The sequence below is a fragment of the Venturia canescens genome, chromosome 4 (genome assembly GCF_019457755.1).
Source record: "Venturia canescens isolate UGA chromosome 4, ASM1945775v1, whole genome shotgun sequence".
Lineage (NCBI taxonomy): Eukaryota > Metazoa > Arthropoda > Insecta > Hymenoptera > Ichneumonidae > Venturia > Venturia canescens.
In genome coordinates, this window is record NC_057424.1 from 1,410,506 (window position 1) to 1,427,612 (window position 17,107).

General features: G+C 33.9%; 2 protein-coding genes and 1 long non-coding RNA gene across 4 annotated transcripts in view; 2 read left to right on the forward strand and 1 right to left on the reverse strand.

The window, feature by feature from the left end:
* Positions 1–6,229: 6,229 nt before the first annotated feature.
* Positions 6,230–17,107, forward strand: part of ry (xanthine dehydrogenase rosy) — a 359,506-nt gene continuing 348,628 nt past the window's right edge. The window contains exons 1-2 of one of the 2 annotated variants that reach the window (XM_043415814.1): positions 6,230–6,742; positions 6,821–6,895. The gene's annotated coding sequence lies outside the window, so the exon portion shown is untranslated. The remainder of the gene's footprint in view (positions 6,743–6,820; positions 6,896–17,107) is intronic. The other variant, XM_043415816.1, reaches the window with a different exon arrangement.
* LOC122408790 (uncharacterized) lies at positions 7,936–11,917 on the reverse strand. The gene is made up of 5 exons (XR_006260543.1): positions 11,612–11,917; positions 10,260–11,493; positions 9,531–10,104; positions 9,098–9,381; positions 7,936–8,975 (listed from the first exon to the last, which is right to left on the reverse strand). It is a non-coding gene; the product is annotated as an uncharacterized lncRNA (long non-coding RNA).
* Positions 11,922–17,058, forward strand: LOC122408784 (zinc finger MYM-type protein 1-like). Its single transcript, XM_043415821.1, has 4 exons — positions 11,922–11,940; positions 13,025–15,640; positions 15,798–16,235; positions 16,331–17,058. The coding sequence occupies exon 2, from the start codon at positions 13,230–13,232 to the stop codon at positions 14,991–14,993; it is 1,764 nt and encodes a 587-aa protein (XP_043271756.1). The 5' UTR covers positions 11,922–11,940; positions 13,025–13,229; the 3' UTR covers positions 14,994–15,640; positions 15,798–16,235; positions 16,331–17,058.

Consider the following 17,107-nt stretch of genomic DNA (forward strand, 5'->3'; position numbering starts at 1 on the left):
CTGCAAATGTGGAATTATTGGTGAAAACATTCATTACGATAAGTGTACAGTTGCTCAGTTTTCGATGCGATTAAGTATAATACCTGCCAACATCATGGAAACCTACAGAATTTCTGAATGTTATGTGCGCTATGTCATTTCAATGTAACATCATGACTTCTAACAACTTTCCACTCTAATACTATAGATTTGGATAATTGAAATACAGCAAAAATCTGCAAACTATAAAATTTATATACTGTGCCATTCATTTTATTTTTTGACTCGCACCGTAACATAAATATGAAGTGAAAAATTCATTACAAAAGTCTTCAGTTGCTCATTTATGGATGGATTTGAAATTACTGTCTTCCAAACTCATTGCACAGATACATTGAATTGCAGCAGATACCTGCGAATTTGGAAATTTCTGTGGATAAGTATATGTGCTAAGTATCACCCCCTATTTTTATGGTAATATGTAATGGAACTTTGTTCAGTAAGTTTTAAAGTATTTCTTTTCAAATAGTATTAAAGTTTGTATTACTACGGTATGGAGCGAATACCTTCAAACTTTGATATTTTTGTGTCGCAGCATGTGTGCCAATTATTTAAATTTTTTACTCCAACCGTAACATGTAATTTCAAAAATTCATCACAAAAGTTTTCAGCTTTACTAATTATCTTAATTTTCCTTTTTCTAAATTCTATGCTAAATTTCTGAATTTCCTAATTTATTTCTAAATTATCCTGAAATGAAATTGTTTTCCTCCACAAGCAATGCAGGTACCTTAAACGTCTTTGAATTCCGTTGCTCTGTTGAATCAAGTACACTCAGTTTTTTTTACTTCTTTGAATTCTGACATAATAAATGTTTCCGGGTGCCTTTTTTCTGCAACTATCAAACTGTAGATATAATTGGATCTTCGCGGCCACTTGCAAACTTTGGAAATATATTTCATCGGGGGCATATTTTGGATGACACGAAAATGTCCAGATTCAGAATGCAAAAACGACATTTAAAAATGGCCAATTCTGTTGTATTCGTTGTGTCTTGAATTTGATCTATCTTTTCTCTTTTCCTTTCTTTTCACTAACGTTATAAGCCGGAAATCATATCTCAGCCCGCAACACGCATTGCTACATGCGCTTGAGTTTCCAATGGACAAAACATATTAGAAGACAAGGAGAAAAATCACCAAAGTCCAAGAACAAACCTCTATCGAAATATTTCCAGTACAATTTTGATGAAATTTAGGTCTTTTTTCGTGGAAACCAACGTTATAAGCCGAAAATCATATCTCGGCCTCCAACCCGCTTTCCATCGTGCTCTTTGGTTCCTAATTGACAAAACATATTAAGATTCAAGGAAAAAAATCGCCAAAGTCCAAGAACAGACCTGTGACGAAATATTTCCAGTTCAATTTTTACGAAAAATAGGTCTTTTTTCGTGGAAACCTACGCTATAAGCCGAAATTCATATCCCGGCCTCCAACCCGCTTGCGGCCGTGCACTTGGGTTCCTAATTGACAAAACATATTAGAGTACAAGGGAAAAAATCGCCGAAGTCCGAGGACAGACCTGTGACGAAATATGTCCAGTACAATTTTGACAAAAAATAGGTCTTTTTTCGTGGAAACCAATGTTATAAGCATTAAATCGTAAATAATTCATAGAAATTAAAATTAAAATTATATAGTCGTCAAAACATAAATAAGGAACTTTCGAGAAAAAAGACGTGATATCAAACCATAAACTTCCCCTAGGGAAAAAAAGGTTGGGACAAGTACATTGATGGTGTCGTGTTTGCTGATAATTCCATCCATAAAAAAAACTTAGAAACCGATGCCTCTTTCTTCTTATTTGATTCGAACAGCTAAATCAATTGAAAAAAATTCCATCTAATTTACGTGCAGCATTAAAATTTATCATATCAATTCGAGGGCAAGTATTTTCTAATGAATTGAAAAAAGTTACCACTTGAATTACGTGCAGCACTAAAATTTGTGATATCAATCGGCGGACAAGTATTTTATTAGTAACTCCAAAGTTCAACATTATGGAATTGTTCTAAGAAGCTTTTAAATCCAAAAATATCACATGCAAGCTAATCATTTCTTGCTCTATGGTGGCAAAGACTTATAAGAAAATCGATTCTTTTCAGACTTTCAGGAGCTTCTGATATTATTCACAATATTCGACGTCGATTGGATCGTTACAAATTATGTTTAAATATGAGTTAAAAGTACTTGTCCGGCCCATCACTTTCCATTAAAATTGTTTATTCAAATAAAAATCAGGGCTTTTCTAGAACTGATGGAGCACAAATATTCATGCAGAGGGAATTTAGAGAGTTATCTTCAAGTAATTTTCCCTCAAGTGCACTAATTTAATAAGAACGGAAACGAATTGTCCTGTACTATACAAGGGATGTTTTTGTGCATCGATAAATAAAAAACATTTTGCACATTAAATATGTTCAAGTTTCCAAAAATAAGTTTGTATTGGAATGACGGCAATTTTTACTTCTCACTTCTTCCAGCGAACGAATTTCATTCGGCATAACTAACCTAAATCGCATTTCAATAAATTTTTAACCGGATTCTCCCGTACAGTTTCGTTTTTTTATGATTGATTTTTATTTGATTTAAATGAAAAGTGATGGGCCGGACAAGTACTTTTAACTCATATTTAAACATAATTTCTATCGATCCAATCGACGTCGAATATTGTGAATAATATCAGTAGCTCCTGAAAGTCTGAAAAAAATCGATTGTCTCTGCCACCATAGAGTAAGAAATGGCTAGCTTGCATGTGATTTTTTTGGATTTAAAAGCTTCTTAAAAAAGTTCCATAATGTTGAAATTTGGAGTTACTCATAAATTACTTGTCCTTCGATTGATATCATAAATTTTGGTGCTGCACGTAACTCAAATGGTAACTTTTTTCAATTTATTAGAAAATACTTGGCCTCGAATTGATATAATAAATTTTAATGCTGTACGTAAATTAGATGGAATTTTTTTAAATTGATTTAGCCCTTCGAATCAAATAAGAAGAATGAGGCATCGGTTTCCAAAATGATTTCAAGCGCGATTTTTTGGTTTTTATTTTTTACTTGTTATTTGATTCTTTTAACACTTTAAAAAATAGGTACAGTTTAGTTTTTTTTAAAGATAATGCTTTTTCAAGATTTGTGAAATTTTTTTCGAATTGTTCTGTATTTTTTTTATAAAATAATTTTTTTGCCCATTTTTTTTAAAAATTTTGTTTTAAAGTTTTCACAATATTCGACGTCGATTGGATCGATACAAATTATGTTTAAATATGAGTTAAAAGTACTTGTCCGGCCCATCACTTTCAATTAAAATTGTTTATTCAAATAAAAATCAGGGCTTTTCTAGAACTAATGGAACACAAATATTCATGCAGAGGGAATTTAGAGAGATATCTTCAAGTAATTTTTCTTTAATTGTGCTAATTTAATAAGAATGGAGACGAAATGTCCTGTAATATATAAGGGATGTTATTGTGCATCTATAAATAAAAAACATTTTGGACGATCAATATGGTCAAGCTTTCAAAATAACTCCCCAGTTTTTATTGCATGGACGGCAATTTTTACTTCTCACTTTCTTCCAGCGAACGAATTTCATTTGGCATAACTAACCTATACTATTATTAAGAACATTAAACTAATAATAAATCGCGTTTCAACAAATTTTTAACCGGATGCTGCCGTACAATTTCGTTTTTTTATGATTGATTTTTATTTGAATGAATAGTGATGAGCCGGACAAGTACTTTTAACTCATATTTAAACATAATTTGTATCGATCCAATCGACGTCGAATATTGTGAATAATATCAGAAGCTCCTGAAAGTCTGAAAAGAATCGATTTTCTTATAAGTCTCTGCCACCATAGAGTAAGAAATGACTAGCTTGCATGTGATGTTTTTGGATTTAAAAGATTCTTAGAACAATTCCATAATGTTGAATTTTAGAGTTACTCATAAATTACTTATGCTTCGATTGATATCATAAATTTTAGTGCTGCACGTAACTCAAATGGTAACTTTTTCAGTTTATTAGAAAATACTTGGCCTCGAAATGATATAATAAATTTTAATGTTGAACATAAATTAGATGGAATTTTTTTTAATTGATTTAGATGTTCGAATCAAATAAGAAGAATGAGGCATCGATTTCCAAAATGATTCCAAGCTCGATTTTTCGGTTTTTATTTTTTACTTGTTATTTGATTCTCTTGACACTTTAAAAAATAGATACAGATTAGTTTTTTTTAAAGATAATGTTTTTTCAAGATTTGCGGAATTTTTTTCGAATTGTTCTGTATTTTTTTTTATAAAATAATTTTTTTGACAATTTGTTAAAAAAGTTTATTTTAAAGTTTTTTTAATAGATGGAATTTTCAGCAAACGAGGGACCCGCAATGTACTTGTCCCAACTTTTTTTTTCCTAGGGTTCAATTTATTACAAAATACTTGGCCTCGAATTGATATCATTAATTTTATCGCTGTACGTAACTTGGATGTATTTTTTTTTAATTGATTTTTTTATTAGAATAAAATAAGAAAAATGGGGCACCGTATCTCAAAATGTTTTCAAGCTTGATATTTCGGTTTTTTATTTCTCATGTTTTATTTGAATTTTTTTCACTTTGCAAAATAATTACAGATTTGTATTTATTTTAATGTAATGTTTTTTTTCAAAATTTGTGAAATTTTTTCCAATTGTTCTATTGAAATTATTTACAGTTGCCTTCATTATTTTTTTTTATGAAATTTTTATCACATTTTTCGTGATATGATCAGGAAACACGGAAACATCAATGTACTTGTCCAAACCTTTTTTCCCCTAAGCGAATTTCAGCGGTTTTCATTAATTTTATTGCTGTAAGTAACTCAGATGGAATTTTTTTTAAATTGATTTAGTTGTTAGCAAAAAATAAGAAAAATGGGGCATCATTTTTCAAAATATTTTCAAGCGCGATATTTCGGTTTTTTTCTCATGTTTTATTTTAATTTTTTTCACTTTACAAAATACTTGCAGATTTGTATTTTTCTTAATGTAATGTTTTTTTCAAAATTTGTGAAATTTTTTCCAATTGTTCGGTTGAAATTATTTACAGTTGGTTTCATAATTTTTTTATGGAATTTTTTTTACACTTTTCGCGTTATGATCAGAAAACAAGGGAACCATCAATGTACTTGTCCTAATCTTTTTTCCCTAGGGCTTTAGATTTCTGTACCGAAACTCCTTAAGATGACCTTGTGAAAAAAATCGTATGATGTTTTTTAAAAAAACAAAAATGTAGCTTTTTTATTCTCTTCAAAGCTATTATGGAGAAAAGTAGGGGAAAAAATTTCTATTGTATTCACAGTAGCTTTACGAAGACTCAAAATTTGTCGAAAAACGGCGCTGTTCTAAAGCGCGTGTAAGCTAACAAAAAATTCTGAACAAATTTAAAAAGCTCAATTTGAAGCTCAATTGAAGCTCAATTTATCGCCTTTAAAATAACATTTATTTAACTTGATTCCGTTGATTTTTGACTGAGCTATCAAACTTTTAGTGTGGGTAAAAATTTCTTTCGATGAATCTAAACTTTTGAACGGGAGCGTAAATGTAAAAACAATTTTTCTGAGGTTTGACCTTAGGAATCGAATTGATGAGTGTTTTCATTATTATATTCATAACCAGCGTATCAAATAACATATTTATACGAATATTCAAATCAATCGAAGATGTAGCCTTTTTAGAAATACATTATAACAACTAAAAAATCAATTTTTATTCGTACTTAAGTAGAAACATGATTTATTTAGAATTAAATAGAAACACGATTCATCCATTTTTAACAATATGAGGTTCATTTCCAGCGCCCTAAAAATTCATATTCTTTAGTATATTCTTTGTTTTAGCTTGAAAAATAAATCTCTGGGGCTTAAAAATAAAAATAGTCTGCTTCTGGCCGTTTTGCGCGTAATTCAACACACGAAGAAAAGTTTATTGGTTTAACAACTTTCTCAACTTTTCTATCCTTTGTTACAAACACACCATAAATTTTGCTTATCCTATATTTTTTTTCTTTCAATGCGGGAAACTCTGAATGCTGATACGTCAGAAAGCAGCGTAGAGTGTATCGCATTTGATAACCCATGAGTGAAGAGAAAAATTGAGAGACGCTTAGTTCTCCACACGCGTCTCGGCCTTTCGTTCGTGCGACAGAGTTTATAGTATATTCTGAGTTACACACAGAGTGCGTGTGTTGCGTTGACAAATGTTTGTTCGCTACGGTTTCCAGTGATAAAAGTCTTATGACCTTGCATATGTTTCATAATCACATTTGTTACGTATGTGTTTTCTTAAAAAGATTGTGAAGGGAGATGTGAAAAATTGAGATTCCGAGGAAGGGAGCATATCTGGGACTCGTCAATCCGATCAACTGCGCAGATCCAATCGTGCGAATGCATGTTTTATGTTCAATATTTTTTCCGGTACAGGCTCTTTCGAAACGTCTGAACCTATGTAATACTTGGATCATTCGTTCCGTTTTTGATTGGGTTCGTTTAACATGTGATGAGTGCTCTGGAGACAATCATTGAGGAACAATTGTGTTTATTCATGAATTGTGTTTATTCGTGTGTTAACATTCATTACAAAAGTTGTTGCCAACGAGTTAATTCAGCAGTGCGTGATCGATTGTAATTTACGGTTGTTCATCAACCAAAATCCCCGATTGTAACGAACGATTCTTATTATCCTAAATTATTCATTACAATTAAAAATGTTTTAATGAATAAAACCGAATGCTTTCAGGATTCAGTGAGCAACTCAAAGTGTTTTTATAAATCAACGAGAGGGACTCTCATCAGATTTTGAAAATTGAAAAAGGTGCGTTTATTTTTCATTTCCATTCGAGTTTTTGTCATTCGTACTCTAAATAATGATCGATTACATGCTTTGACTGTTTATAACAAAGTACATCAAATAAGTGTTGAGTGGATAACCAAATTTCTCAAAATGTAACAAATGAAAAAGGTTTTTAGTACTATCGATAATAATGGATTGATTTGAAAGCACTGGTATTTTCTTTCCGTAACCCATACACGAAAACATACGCGGATTTTTCACACGATGATGCTTTCACTATATTGAAATGGGGATCGAGGTAACAGAGAGATATATTCCGTTATATAAATTATAAGCGTTCTGTAAGTGTACGGACGTTCAAGGCCATAACGAATGGATAAATAAAAGTTTATACGTTTATTTATTGATGTGTTACTAGGGTGATTCGTTTTAAGCGAAGATTTTAACAAAATATCATTCTTTACGCTGAAAAAAAGACCCTGTCCAAAGGGGAGCTCTGAATTTTAATTCTAAGTACTTTTTTTTCAATTTTGAAGATTTCCCATTTATATACACGTGAATTTCGATTTTTTTTTCTTTAATTTTTATGACTCTGCGGAATTTGATGGTATCATCATACCCACAAATATGTTTTCTTCAGAATTGAACCCTCTATAAAAGTCCCTATTGCATCGAAACCGTGGCTCACACTGGTGAGTTATTGCGGGTCACTAAAACTGATTTTTTCATGAGATTATCATGAGATTAGCCATTATCTCGTTAACGACGAGAGCTACAGAAAAAATGTAAATGATGAACTTTTAGGAAATTTAATTTCCTACAAAAAAGATTTGATATATGTACGGAATACAATCGATAGTTTAAGAGATATTTAAGATTTAAAAAAATAATTAGCTGAAAATCGATAAAATTGCTAGTTTTGTTTCTTTTAAATCACAAAAACGCTCAAAAAAAAATTTTTTTCTCATAAATATTATTTTTATAATTGATGGAAAACGTAATATGATATTAATTATATTGATTGACATAAATAATTGAATTTTGCTCTAGTTTTGATAAAAAATGGAATCAATAAATCATACATTGAGATTTTAAAATCATTTTGTTTTATTTCTTATACTACTGAGAGTAATATCATTAATAAAGTTATAATAATTATTATTAGAATGGAAAAAATTTTTATTCAATATTCTCATAAATACGTAATCAATTTTGCGACTTAAATTTTTAACATCATTTAATAGACTTATAGTGAAGCATCAGGTAATACAAACTCTTGTTTGTTACCCGATGGATATTTTTTACTGTGGTCTTGAACGATTTGGAGAATATATTGTCGCTGTTCTTCATCATGAGTTAAACAATTATTGTACTTTTCAATTAATGCCACTCCTCGCTCCGCGGTGTCATTGACAACTTGTAATTGTTTAAATGTCTCGAAACATTTTTTATAACTCTCGTTCGAATCCCACGACTCAGGATCGATGTCAATAAAGTCCCAAGATAACTCAAACTGCTTGAAAATAAATAATGATTCCTTACTGACAAACTCACTAATCTCTTTTTTTGCGAATGAAACATAATCTTTCTTATTTTTTACTGTGATACGTTTCGCGGGAAGTTTTGAAAAGTTTTTGGTCTTAAGTGAATCGATCATTTTCAATTTTTGCTCACGTGGTACCGATCGGTCAAATAGTGCTAAAACAGCAAGGTGTTCGTGCAAGTACCAGAAATGAAGACACAATTTTTCAAGTGCAGCCGAAGCTATCCTAGGATGAATTTTTTTGTACGCTAACAAATTTTAAAATAACTTGAAATCACCATAAGGAGCTTGAGTCACATCTGGAGCTGTGAACCATCTTTCAATATAAAACAGAATCAGGAAGACACAAATTTCTCGAAGTGCCTTAACATCGCTTTTAGATATTTCGAACTGTTTTCGAAACATATATATTTTTAGACAATACAATGCTTTAGATAGCTATCTTGCGTGATGATTTGCCCCTGGAGCTCGAAATTTGATACCTCCATTTGGAATACCACCCAAAAAAATATAGCTGAGGGTCAAAATCTCACGATAATCGTCTCGCGGTTGATGATTCTAAGGAAAGAGAACTCTCATAAATATTGAGTTATTACTAGTAAATATATATTTTCAACTTAACAAAGGATATAAATTTTCTTACATTTTCAAAATTATATTTCGACTAGTAAAAGTTTTACCTTTAATTGACTTTGAATAAAACAAAGTTTTTCATTCTTTATCCCATCCAGGATATTTTTTATTTCAGGGTCATCAATTCCAATATCATATTGAGAGATGTCTATTTTATCCCAATAGTCTTGAAATCTTTTGAAAATCATCACATTTGGTCCGCATGTAATTGGCCAAGCGACTTCCACCACGTTTCTTAGAATTATTTCATAAATATGATGCCGACATGCCAAATGCAATAAATCCTTTTGTAATTTTTGCATTAACAAAGTGCATGCTCCATTTTTAATACCTATATCCGAGTAAATACATGACAATAATTACAAATCTTAGGTATAGATAATGTAGATGCAAAAACGATAAAAAGATAAAAAGGGATAAAAGAATCTATTCTAGATCACAAAATTCAATAATAACATAATTAACGTAAAAAATATTTACCAGTATTTACGGCTGGAGTATCGAAACACATTCCTTTTATGCTATCAATGATATTCCATTGGTTCAAAACTTCAAAAACAACTTCAGCTTCTTTGATTCCTGTTGCTTCATTAACCATTGGAGCTGCTAGGAGTTGATCAGTATTTACTCCAGTGACAGCAATAGGAAGTCGCTCTACTTTTTTTTGCAGAAATCAGTAGGCAATGATTTTCCATCCCACAATGGACAATTAAACATCTAGGCAGTTGTAGCTCATTTTTAATTTTCTCCACAATCTCTTCTCTGAATTTTTTGCGAGCATTATATATCGTTGAATAACTTAGATTATAGTCATTGATGTCTAATCCGAGACTGAGAAGTACTGCAGATATAACATGCATTGCTGATCTAGTGCTGATTTGATTACGGTCTAATGCCGAAACAAGCTCAGGTGTTATGATGGATGTCTTCCTAATTTTTACTTCAGGTAGTTCATCTTCAAAATCCGAATGATCACGTTTAAAATCACTGCCTTTCGACGACTGACTACCAATAATATCTGACAATGAGAACTGAACTGATTTTTGACTTGAAACTGCAAAAGAATTATTTGTAATATTAATAAATAAAATGCTATGAAAAAAAGTTAAGAAATCTTTTGTTAACTTCATCAACTACCTAAAGAATTATTTAAAAGTACAAAATATTCATTAATTGACCGTAATATTTATTAATAAGTTTGTAACTCACCAATTTCCCCAGTATTATTATTTTCATTTGTTATTTCTGCAACATATAGCTGATTGCCAATAGTCAACTGTTCAAATGACATACATTCAAGTGGTACACACTTATTATTGGTACCTTTCTCTCGGCATTTCGTTAAATAGACTTGTAAATACTCTGGTAAATGTATAGTTTCTTCGCAATTAGCTATGTCAAATAATTGATCCAACTGTTGTGTAAAATTCTGAATTCTTTGTTGTTGTGCTGGTGGTTTATTTTTTTTCTTGTGATCAATTTTAAACTTTTTGTATTGATCATAAAATTTCTCGAATTTCTTAATGATGTGTTGAATGCGACTTGTCGGAATGGAGAAATTGTTCCAAATATCAATCACACCTTTTATTACATCAGTAGAGCTACCTCCGTTAACTTGGCCCCCCCATTTAATTATTTTAAACTTTCGTTAATGCAAATCGTTTGAGAGTCGTTAGAGAGAGTATGAGAGAAAAAAAAAATTGTTTGAGAGTAATTATTTTTTTGGCAAAAATGATTTTATTTTTTGGCGTGAAGCTGGCCCCCATTTTTTTTATCTCCTGGAAAAATGGACTTAGACGTTTCATTTTTTTTTTAATCGTTTGAGAATCGTTTGAGAGAGATTGAGAGTGAAAGAAAATCGTTCGAGAGTTGATATTTTAATTGATATTAAATGATTTATAATTAGGTGATTTCACCTAGGGTCCCTAGAACTGAGGCACTTCCGGTGTGCGCAGCGGGTATGCGCAGTGCACTTGCGCAAAGCACATGCTGTACATGCACGTGGGATCAGCTGATCAGCAGCTACAGCAGTCGACCTACATTTTTATACTAATATATTTTAACGTTTTCCAAGCAAGCTATCGATCAGATAAAATGAACTGCCGGACTGAACGATCAGTACGAAAGATTAAAAGTTTTATCCCTTTTCACCAGCCAAGATGTTATGAGGATTGATTAAAATCAGATATAAGGTAAGTAAGTTTTTTATTTTATTTCCTTTTTGGAACAGCTTACCAGCTGTTTTCTCCAAACTCCTGCAGTTTGCTCATTATCGTCTTTCTTTGAGAAAATTTCAATCGTGAAATTTTGAAAAAGCATTCGAGGAAATCGATGGTCGTGCATTTACAGGAACGAAAACGTAGGCGAAAAATACTGGAGCAAAATGCAGGATTACGAAGCCAGCATGCCCGCGTTTCGCTCATCAGCTGGTCTACGAGAGCACCTAGAGTAATGAATATTTGAAACATTAAAAAATCAAAGTTGTACGGCTAGGTTTATGGTAGCGCTCAAGGTGGACGCTGTAACCGTGCGCCCGTGCCGTGCGCATACATGAATATTACCGTGTGCTTTTAGTTGAGTGTTGCAGTCAGCTGGGTCAGCTGATGAACCCGAACGTAACCTCGAAATGTAAAATGTCAAATTTTTACATCGCCGCGACCGCGGATGCCCCTCGAACTCTCAATTCTCGTGTACTTCTTAGAACTATATCAACCAGGGGCGGGTTTCTCGATAGGCCAAATAGGCCCCGGCCTAGGGCGACTAAATTTGAGGGGCGGCAGAACTTGGCGAAATTTATTTTTTTTTTAGCAGTCACGCTCTCTGTGAACTTATACGTTAACACATAGAAATTCAAAAATGTGTCCATAGTACCTCGCAAAAAAAATGACATGTAAGGAGATTACTATTATGAAAGTTTGGATCATCGAACTGGATTTTCGCTCACTGGTTTACTCCAAATTCAAGCATATCATTCTCTCTTTGCTGTATGACACAGATATTTAGTACTGGATCATTTGATTTTTTTTCTGCCATCAGTATTAGTTTTTGTATACGATGGAGGAGAAGAATAACCATTCCTGGGATCCAAAATATTACCACCGCTTCCCGCCCGCAGGCCTTCTAAAAAGCGTCTTTAATTCGTTAATTTTTTCAACCATATCAATTTATTTCTAGATCTGTTTTGCTTGCTTCCTGTATGTCGTTCCGCTTAACTTTTTTCTCCTAATACTCACTTTGCAATATCAAATACGTAACAACTAACAACATTTTTTAAACCGTAATACCTGTTCGATCGGAATAAATCTTATTGCATCAACAAAAGTCGAGCAGATCAAGGAATTGATAGAATTATTTTAGCAAATCACATACTTCTGCTATTATTTTTGCGCTGAATACTGGCTTTTCACTCACAGAGTAGGATTAAGTCGAATCATCAAGATTTTCGAAGAGCCAAGAGCAAAGAGCAGGCTTCAGCGAATTGCAGCTCGTTGACATGCAGCAACATTGTATATTAACAACCATAACATACTATGTTGTGCAAACGTGCTGCAACATGCTCGGGTCCTTTCTGCTCTTGACTTTTCGAGAATCTTCATTCGATCCAAACCTATTCTGTTAGTGAAAAGTGAGTGTTCAGTGTAAAAGTAATAACGAGTGTGCATGATTTGCAACAATATTTGTGTTTACTTCATAATCTGCGAATATTTTAGTGGTTTATATAGTGTTTTATCCCGATCAAATATATATTATATTTCAAAAAAGAGGTGTTTAGTATTTAATATTGCAAATATGAGTGATGGGCGGAAAAAATTAAGTGGAGCGGAGTACAGGAAGCGAGCCAAAGAAAAGACGGACAAACAGAATGATGTCATGAAAAAAATGAACAAATTAGTGGCGTTCTTCAAGAAGCCGGCGGCAAGTATGACTGACCCTGATAATGATTTTTCTTCTCCGTGTACGATGACTAAAATTAGTGACAGTGAAAATACCGAACAACCGGAACAACTCAGTACAAGTACCTTCAGTAACCAGCTCGAAGTCACGACAGCTCACGTTGCTTCTACAGCCGAGATTTTCGCAGAATCGTTGGATAACCAGAAAAAGAAAAATGATACGTTTGGAGTTAGCGAAGATCCAGCTCAATGGCTTATAAACGATAAGACCAGAGACTGGATAGCGATGAACGGAGTGCAGCAAAATATGAATATCGATTTTGCCCAAAGCCACCGCGTGTACGAAGACCGCACGCGTCATTTATCGAAGTCATTGTTTGAACGGCAACTTTTGAATGGAGAGAAAGCAAACCGAAGTTGGTTAATTTATTCTCCAAGCACTGGTCGAGTTTATTGTGGGCCGTGTCTTGCGTTTGATGGTGCTACCCAGTTTGGCAGCGTAGGGTTCAATGATTGGAAAAACGCTCATAGTCGGGTCGCGCAACACGAGAATTCCTCAACCCATAAATCGTGCATTTTGAAAATGAAGCAGAGAGGAAATGTTCTCGGTCGAATCGATCAGCGGCTCACAGCACAGCTTAATGAGGAAACAACGTATTGGAGGAATGTTTTAAAACGTGTAGCGGCAACTATAAAAGCTTTAGCATCTAGAGGACTACCATTCAGAGGTCATGACGAAAAGTTCGGTTCGGCAAATAATGTAAATTATTTGATGTCTCTGGAGCTACTGGCTGAATTTGATCCATTTCTGGCTGATCATATTTCGAGGTATGGCAATCCGGGTAGTGGACGTACAAGTTATATGTCGTCGACGATTTGCGATGAATTTATCAAACTAATGGCCGATACAGTGCTTCGTACTATCGTAAGTGAGATCAAGTCAGCGAAATACTTCTCCATGATCATAGACTCTTCACCAGACATATCGCATGTTGATCAGTTAACGTTCGTAATCCGTTACGTTCAAAATGATGGTTCGCCGATCGAGCGCTTCCTTCAATTTATCCCCAATACAGGTCATAAAGCGCAAGAGATGACAGACGCTGTCACTTCAGCCCTGAAAAAATTTGAAATCGAAATCTCGAACTGTCGTGGTCAGTCATATGACAATGCTTCCAATATGTCCGGCGTTTACAACGGACTGCAGGCACAAATAAAAAAACTGTCCCCGGAAGCAGCGTATATTCCCTGTGCAGCTCATTCGCTAAATCTTGTTGGGCAATCGGCAGCAGAAAGTTGCGAAGAAGCTTGTTGGTTTTTCGGACTTCTGCAAGAAGTGTACAATTTTTTTACTGCATCAACACATCGCTGGGAGATCTTAAAAGCTCAACGTCACTCCAAAGAAGAGTTGAAAGCGGGATCAGGGACAAGTACCGTAAAAAGCTTGTCGACAACTCGTTGGTCTGCTCGTGCAGATGCATGCAAAAGTTTGTTGGAGTCTTGGCACGAAATTTATACAGCGCTGTACACCTTCGAAAATGATTCAACCGAAAAACCGATCAGTCGATCTGAAGCCAAAGGAATTCGATTGAAATTGGACCGATTGGAGACGGCATTCATGACCGTTTTTTGGGGTTTCCTACTCAATCGGTTGAATATTGCTAATAGAAAATTGCAGGCTGTAAACGTTGACATATTTACCGCTATTCAGATTTACGACTCATTAATCGGTCTCATGTGCGAAACTCGGAATAACTTCGATGAATATGAGAAAAAAGCGCTGAACCTGTCTGAAACAGGAGAATATGAAAAAGAACTGAAGCGCAAAAGAAAACGAAAACTCCATTCTGACGAGTCGGCCGAACAAACGGAAATGAGTGGTCGGGAAAAATTACGGGTCTCCACGTTTTTGGTCATCATAGATAAACTTCTTTGCGAGCTTCGAAAACGACGACAGGCATATCAGCAATTTCACGACAAATTTTCGTTTCTTACAAATCTGACGAATCTAAGCCCAGCTGAAGTAAAAGAGAGGGCTGCAGCATTATAAAATATTTACGCTTCTGATCTTGAAGAGGATTTTGTAGAAGAGTGCCTGCACTTTCGCTGCCAGTGTTTTTCGAGCCAAAGCCAAATTGACACGCCGATGACATTATTAAAATGGCTTCATGATGACGATCTCTACAGCATTTATCCTAACGTTGATATAGCTCTACGCATGTGTGTTTGTATCCCAATTACGAACTGTTCCGGTGAACGAAGTTTCTCGTGTTTGCGGCGAGTGAAAAATTATTTGCGCTCTAAAATGAACGAGGGCAGGCTGAATGCTCTGGCTATCCTTTGCATCGAATCGGAATTGCTACGATCATTGGATTGTGATGATTTGATTAACATTAATTTTGCTACTCACTGATAAAAATGGTATACATCAGTATCTAAAGACACTGATTGAGGTAATATTATCATTTACAGATACTTTCGTTATTTTTGAATTTTAGTTCTTACATATTCATATTATTATTCAATTTTTCGTGCTTTACAGGGAGTGGGGGTGGGGGGAGGGCGCCAATTTTACATAGGCCTAGGGTGGCCAGCGTATCAAATCCGCCCCTGATATCAACAGTATAGTTTATTTTTCTATTTTGTTTTCTCCCGGGCATAATCAACGCTTTGGAATAAAGCAACAAAACAAGAGCTGTAAGAAGAATTATTCAAACACTTTTTTTTTACAACGTAAATTAGTTTTATTCTTTTTGATGACAGTTTAGAGAATCTCGTATATATCGAAAGACTGTCGTACCTTCAACATAAATGTATTGTGTTTAACTATCTTTTATAATATATGTTTCAACAGGTATACACCGAAACCAAAAGTGCAAACGGTAAATAAGACGGTCTCGTACGCACTGAGTGCGTATGATAGCATTTACAACTTCCTAAACCTAGCTATGAAAACGGAACCCAGTTTGCATATCTTTAAAGAGTGTACCCGTTCGTGCAAGCGAGATTACTCATTGGTAGTGATGTCACCAAATCACAGAATCATACAAAAATTTGGGTACAGTGCCTTGGAAAATGCTCTCAACTTCTGGCCGCAACTCACAAAATTACCATGTTTCAACAAGGATTGCCCTGGGAAAATGACCCGAATAAATCGACTGGGTGTGCATTTGCTCATTGATGCAGATGTTCGCGTTTGTACCACAGACTTGCACGGCGTGCGATCTAATCTGGAAAATTTTCCAACCGTTTTAAAACTGAAAGATGATGAAGAAAATGAAGTCCTGTACCGGTGAGAATTTTTAGTACTCCACATCAAGAGTTTGAGTTATATATAATAAATAGAGTAATTTGACATCTTGTACACTATTATTTTATTCATTCCAGATTGATTGGTATAGTTGCTTACATGGCAAACCATTTCACCGGATATTCATTTCGGAACATGAAGAAATGGGAGTGCTCTAACGATTTGGAGCAAAACACAACACCTGCATCGGCTAAGACAGATGTCTTACCGCATCTCATCTTGTACATTAGAACAACAGAAATGTGATTTCTATAGAGTGTAGAGCATTACTCGAGCTAAAAGTGTCTCGTATCTCATACTTTCTTTCATGGGGCTCCAAGTCCATAGCCTTCGTGTACAATAATCAACTTCCCTCGTTTATCAATGATCTCTTTGCTGTGATAGCAATTAATGCCTTATTCCTTATATCCTCTCATATCATCTCATATCAGGTGTAAATATATCTATAAAATGGTAAATTATAGAGTTATACAGTTGATTCATGGCAATACATCGACAGTGCTTTTCTACGAGTCACGCAAAAACGGTGAAAGAATTGAAAGAAAGAAAAAAAGAATATTTCTGATTTTTCCGTTCGACGCACTATATATATTCTTGTTTTCAACGTATTTATATATTTTTTTTATGCTACCTTTGAATGCAAAAAAAATGAATAGCTATAAGAGTTTAAAAGATGTTGAATATTAAGAAATATCAGATTATGTACAACGTTGATTTTAGTGTTTACAAAACATTTCAATTACGTTTAAAGTTGTCTAAATTGTTAGACGTCATGTCAAATAAAAAATTTCACAAATCTTTAAAATTGAATTCTTTGATGCCCTACTATGAATGCTTAATTTAAATTGAACGAT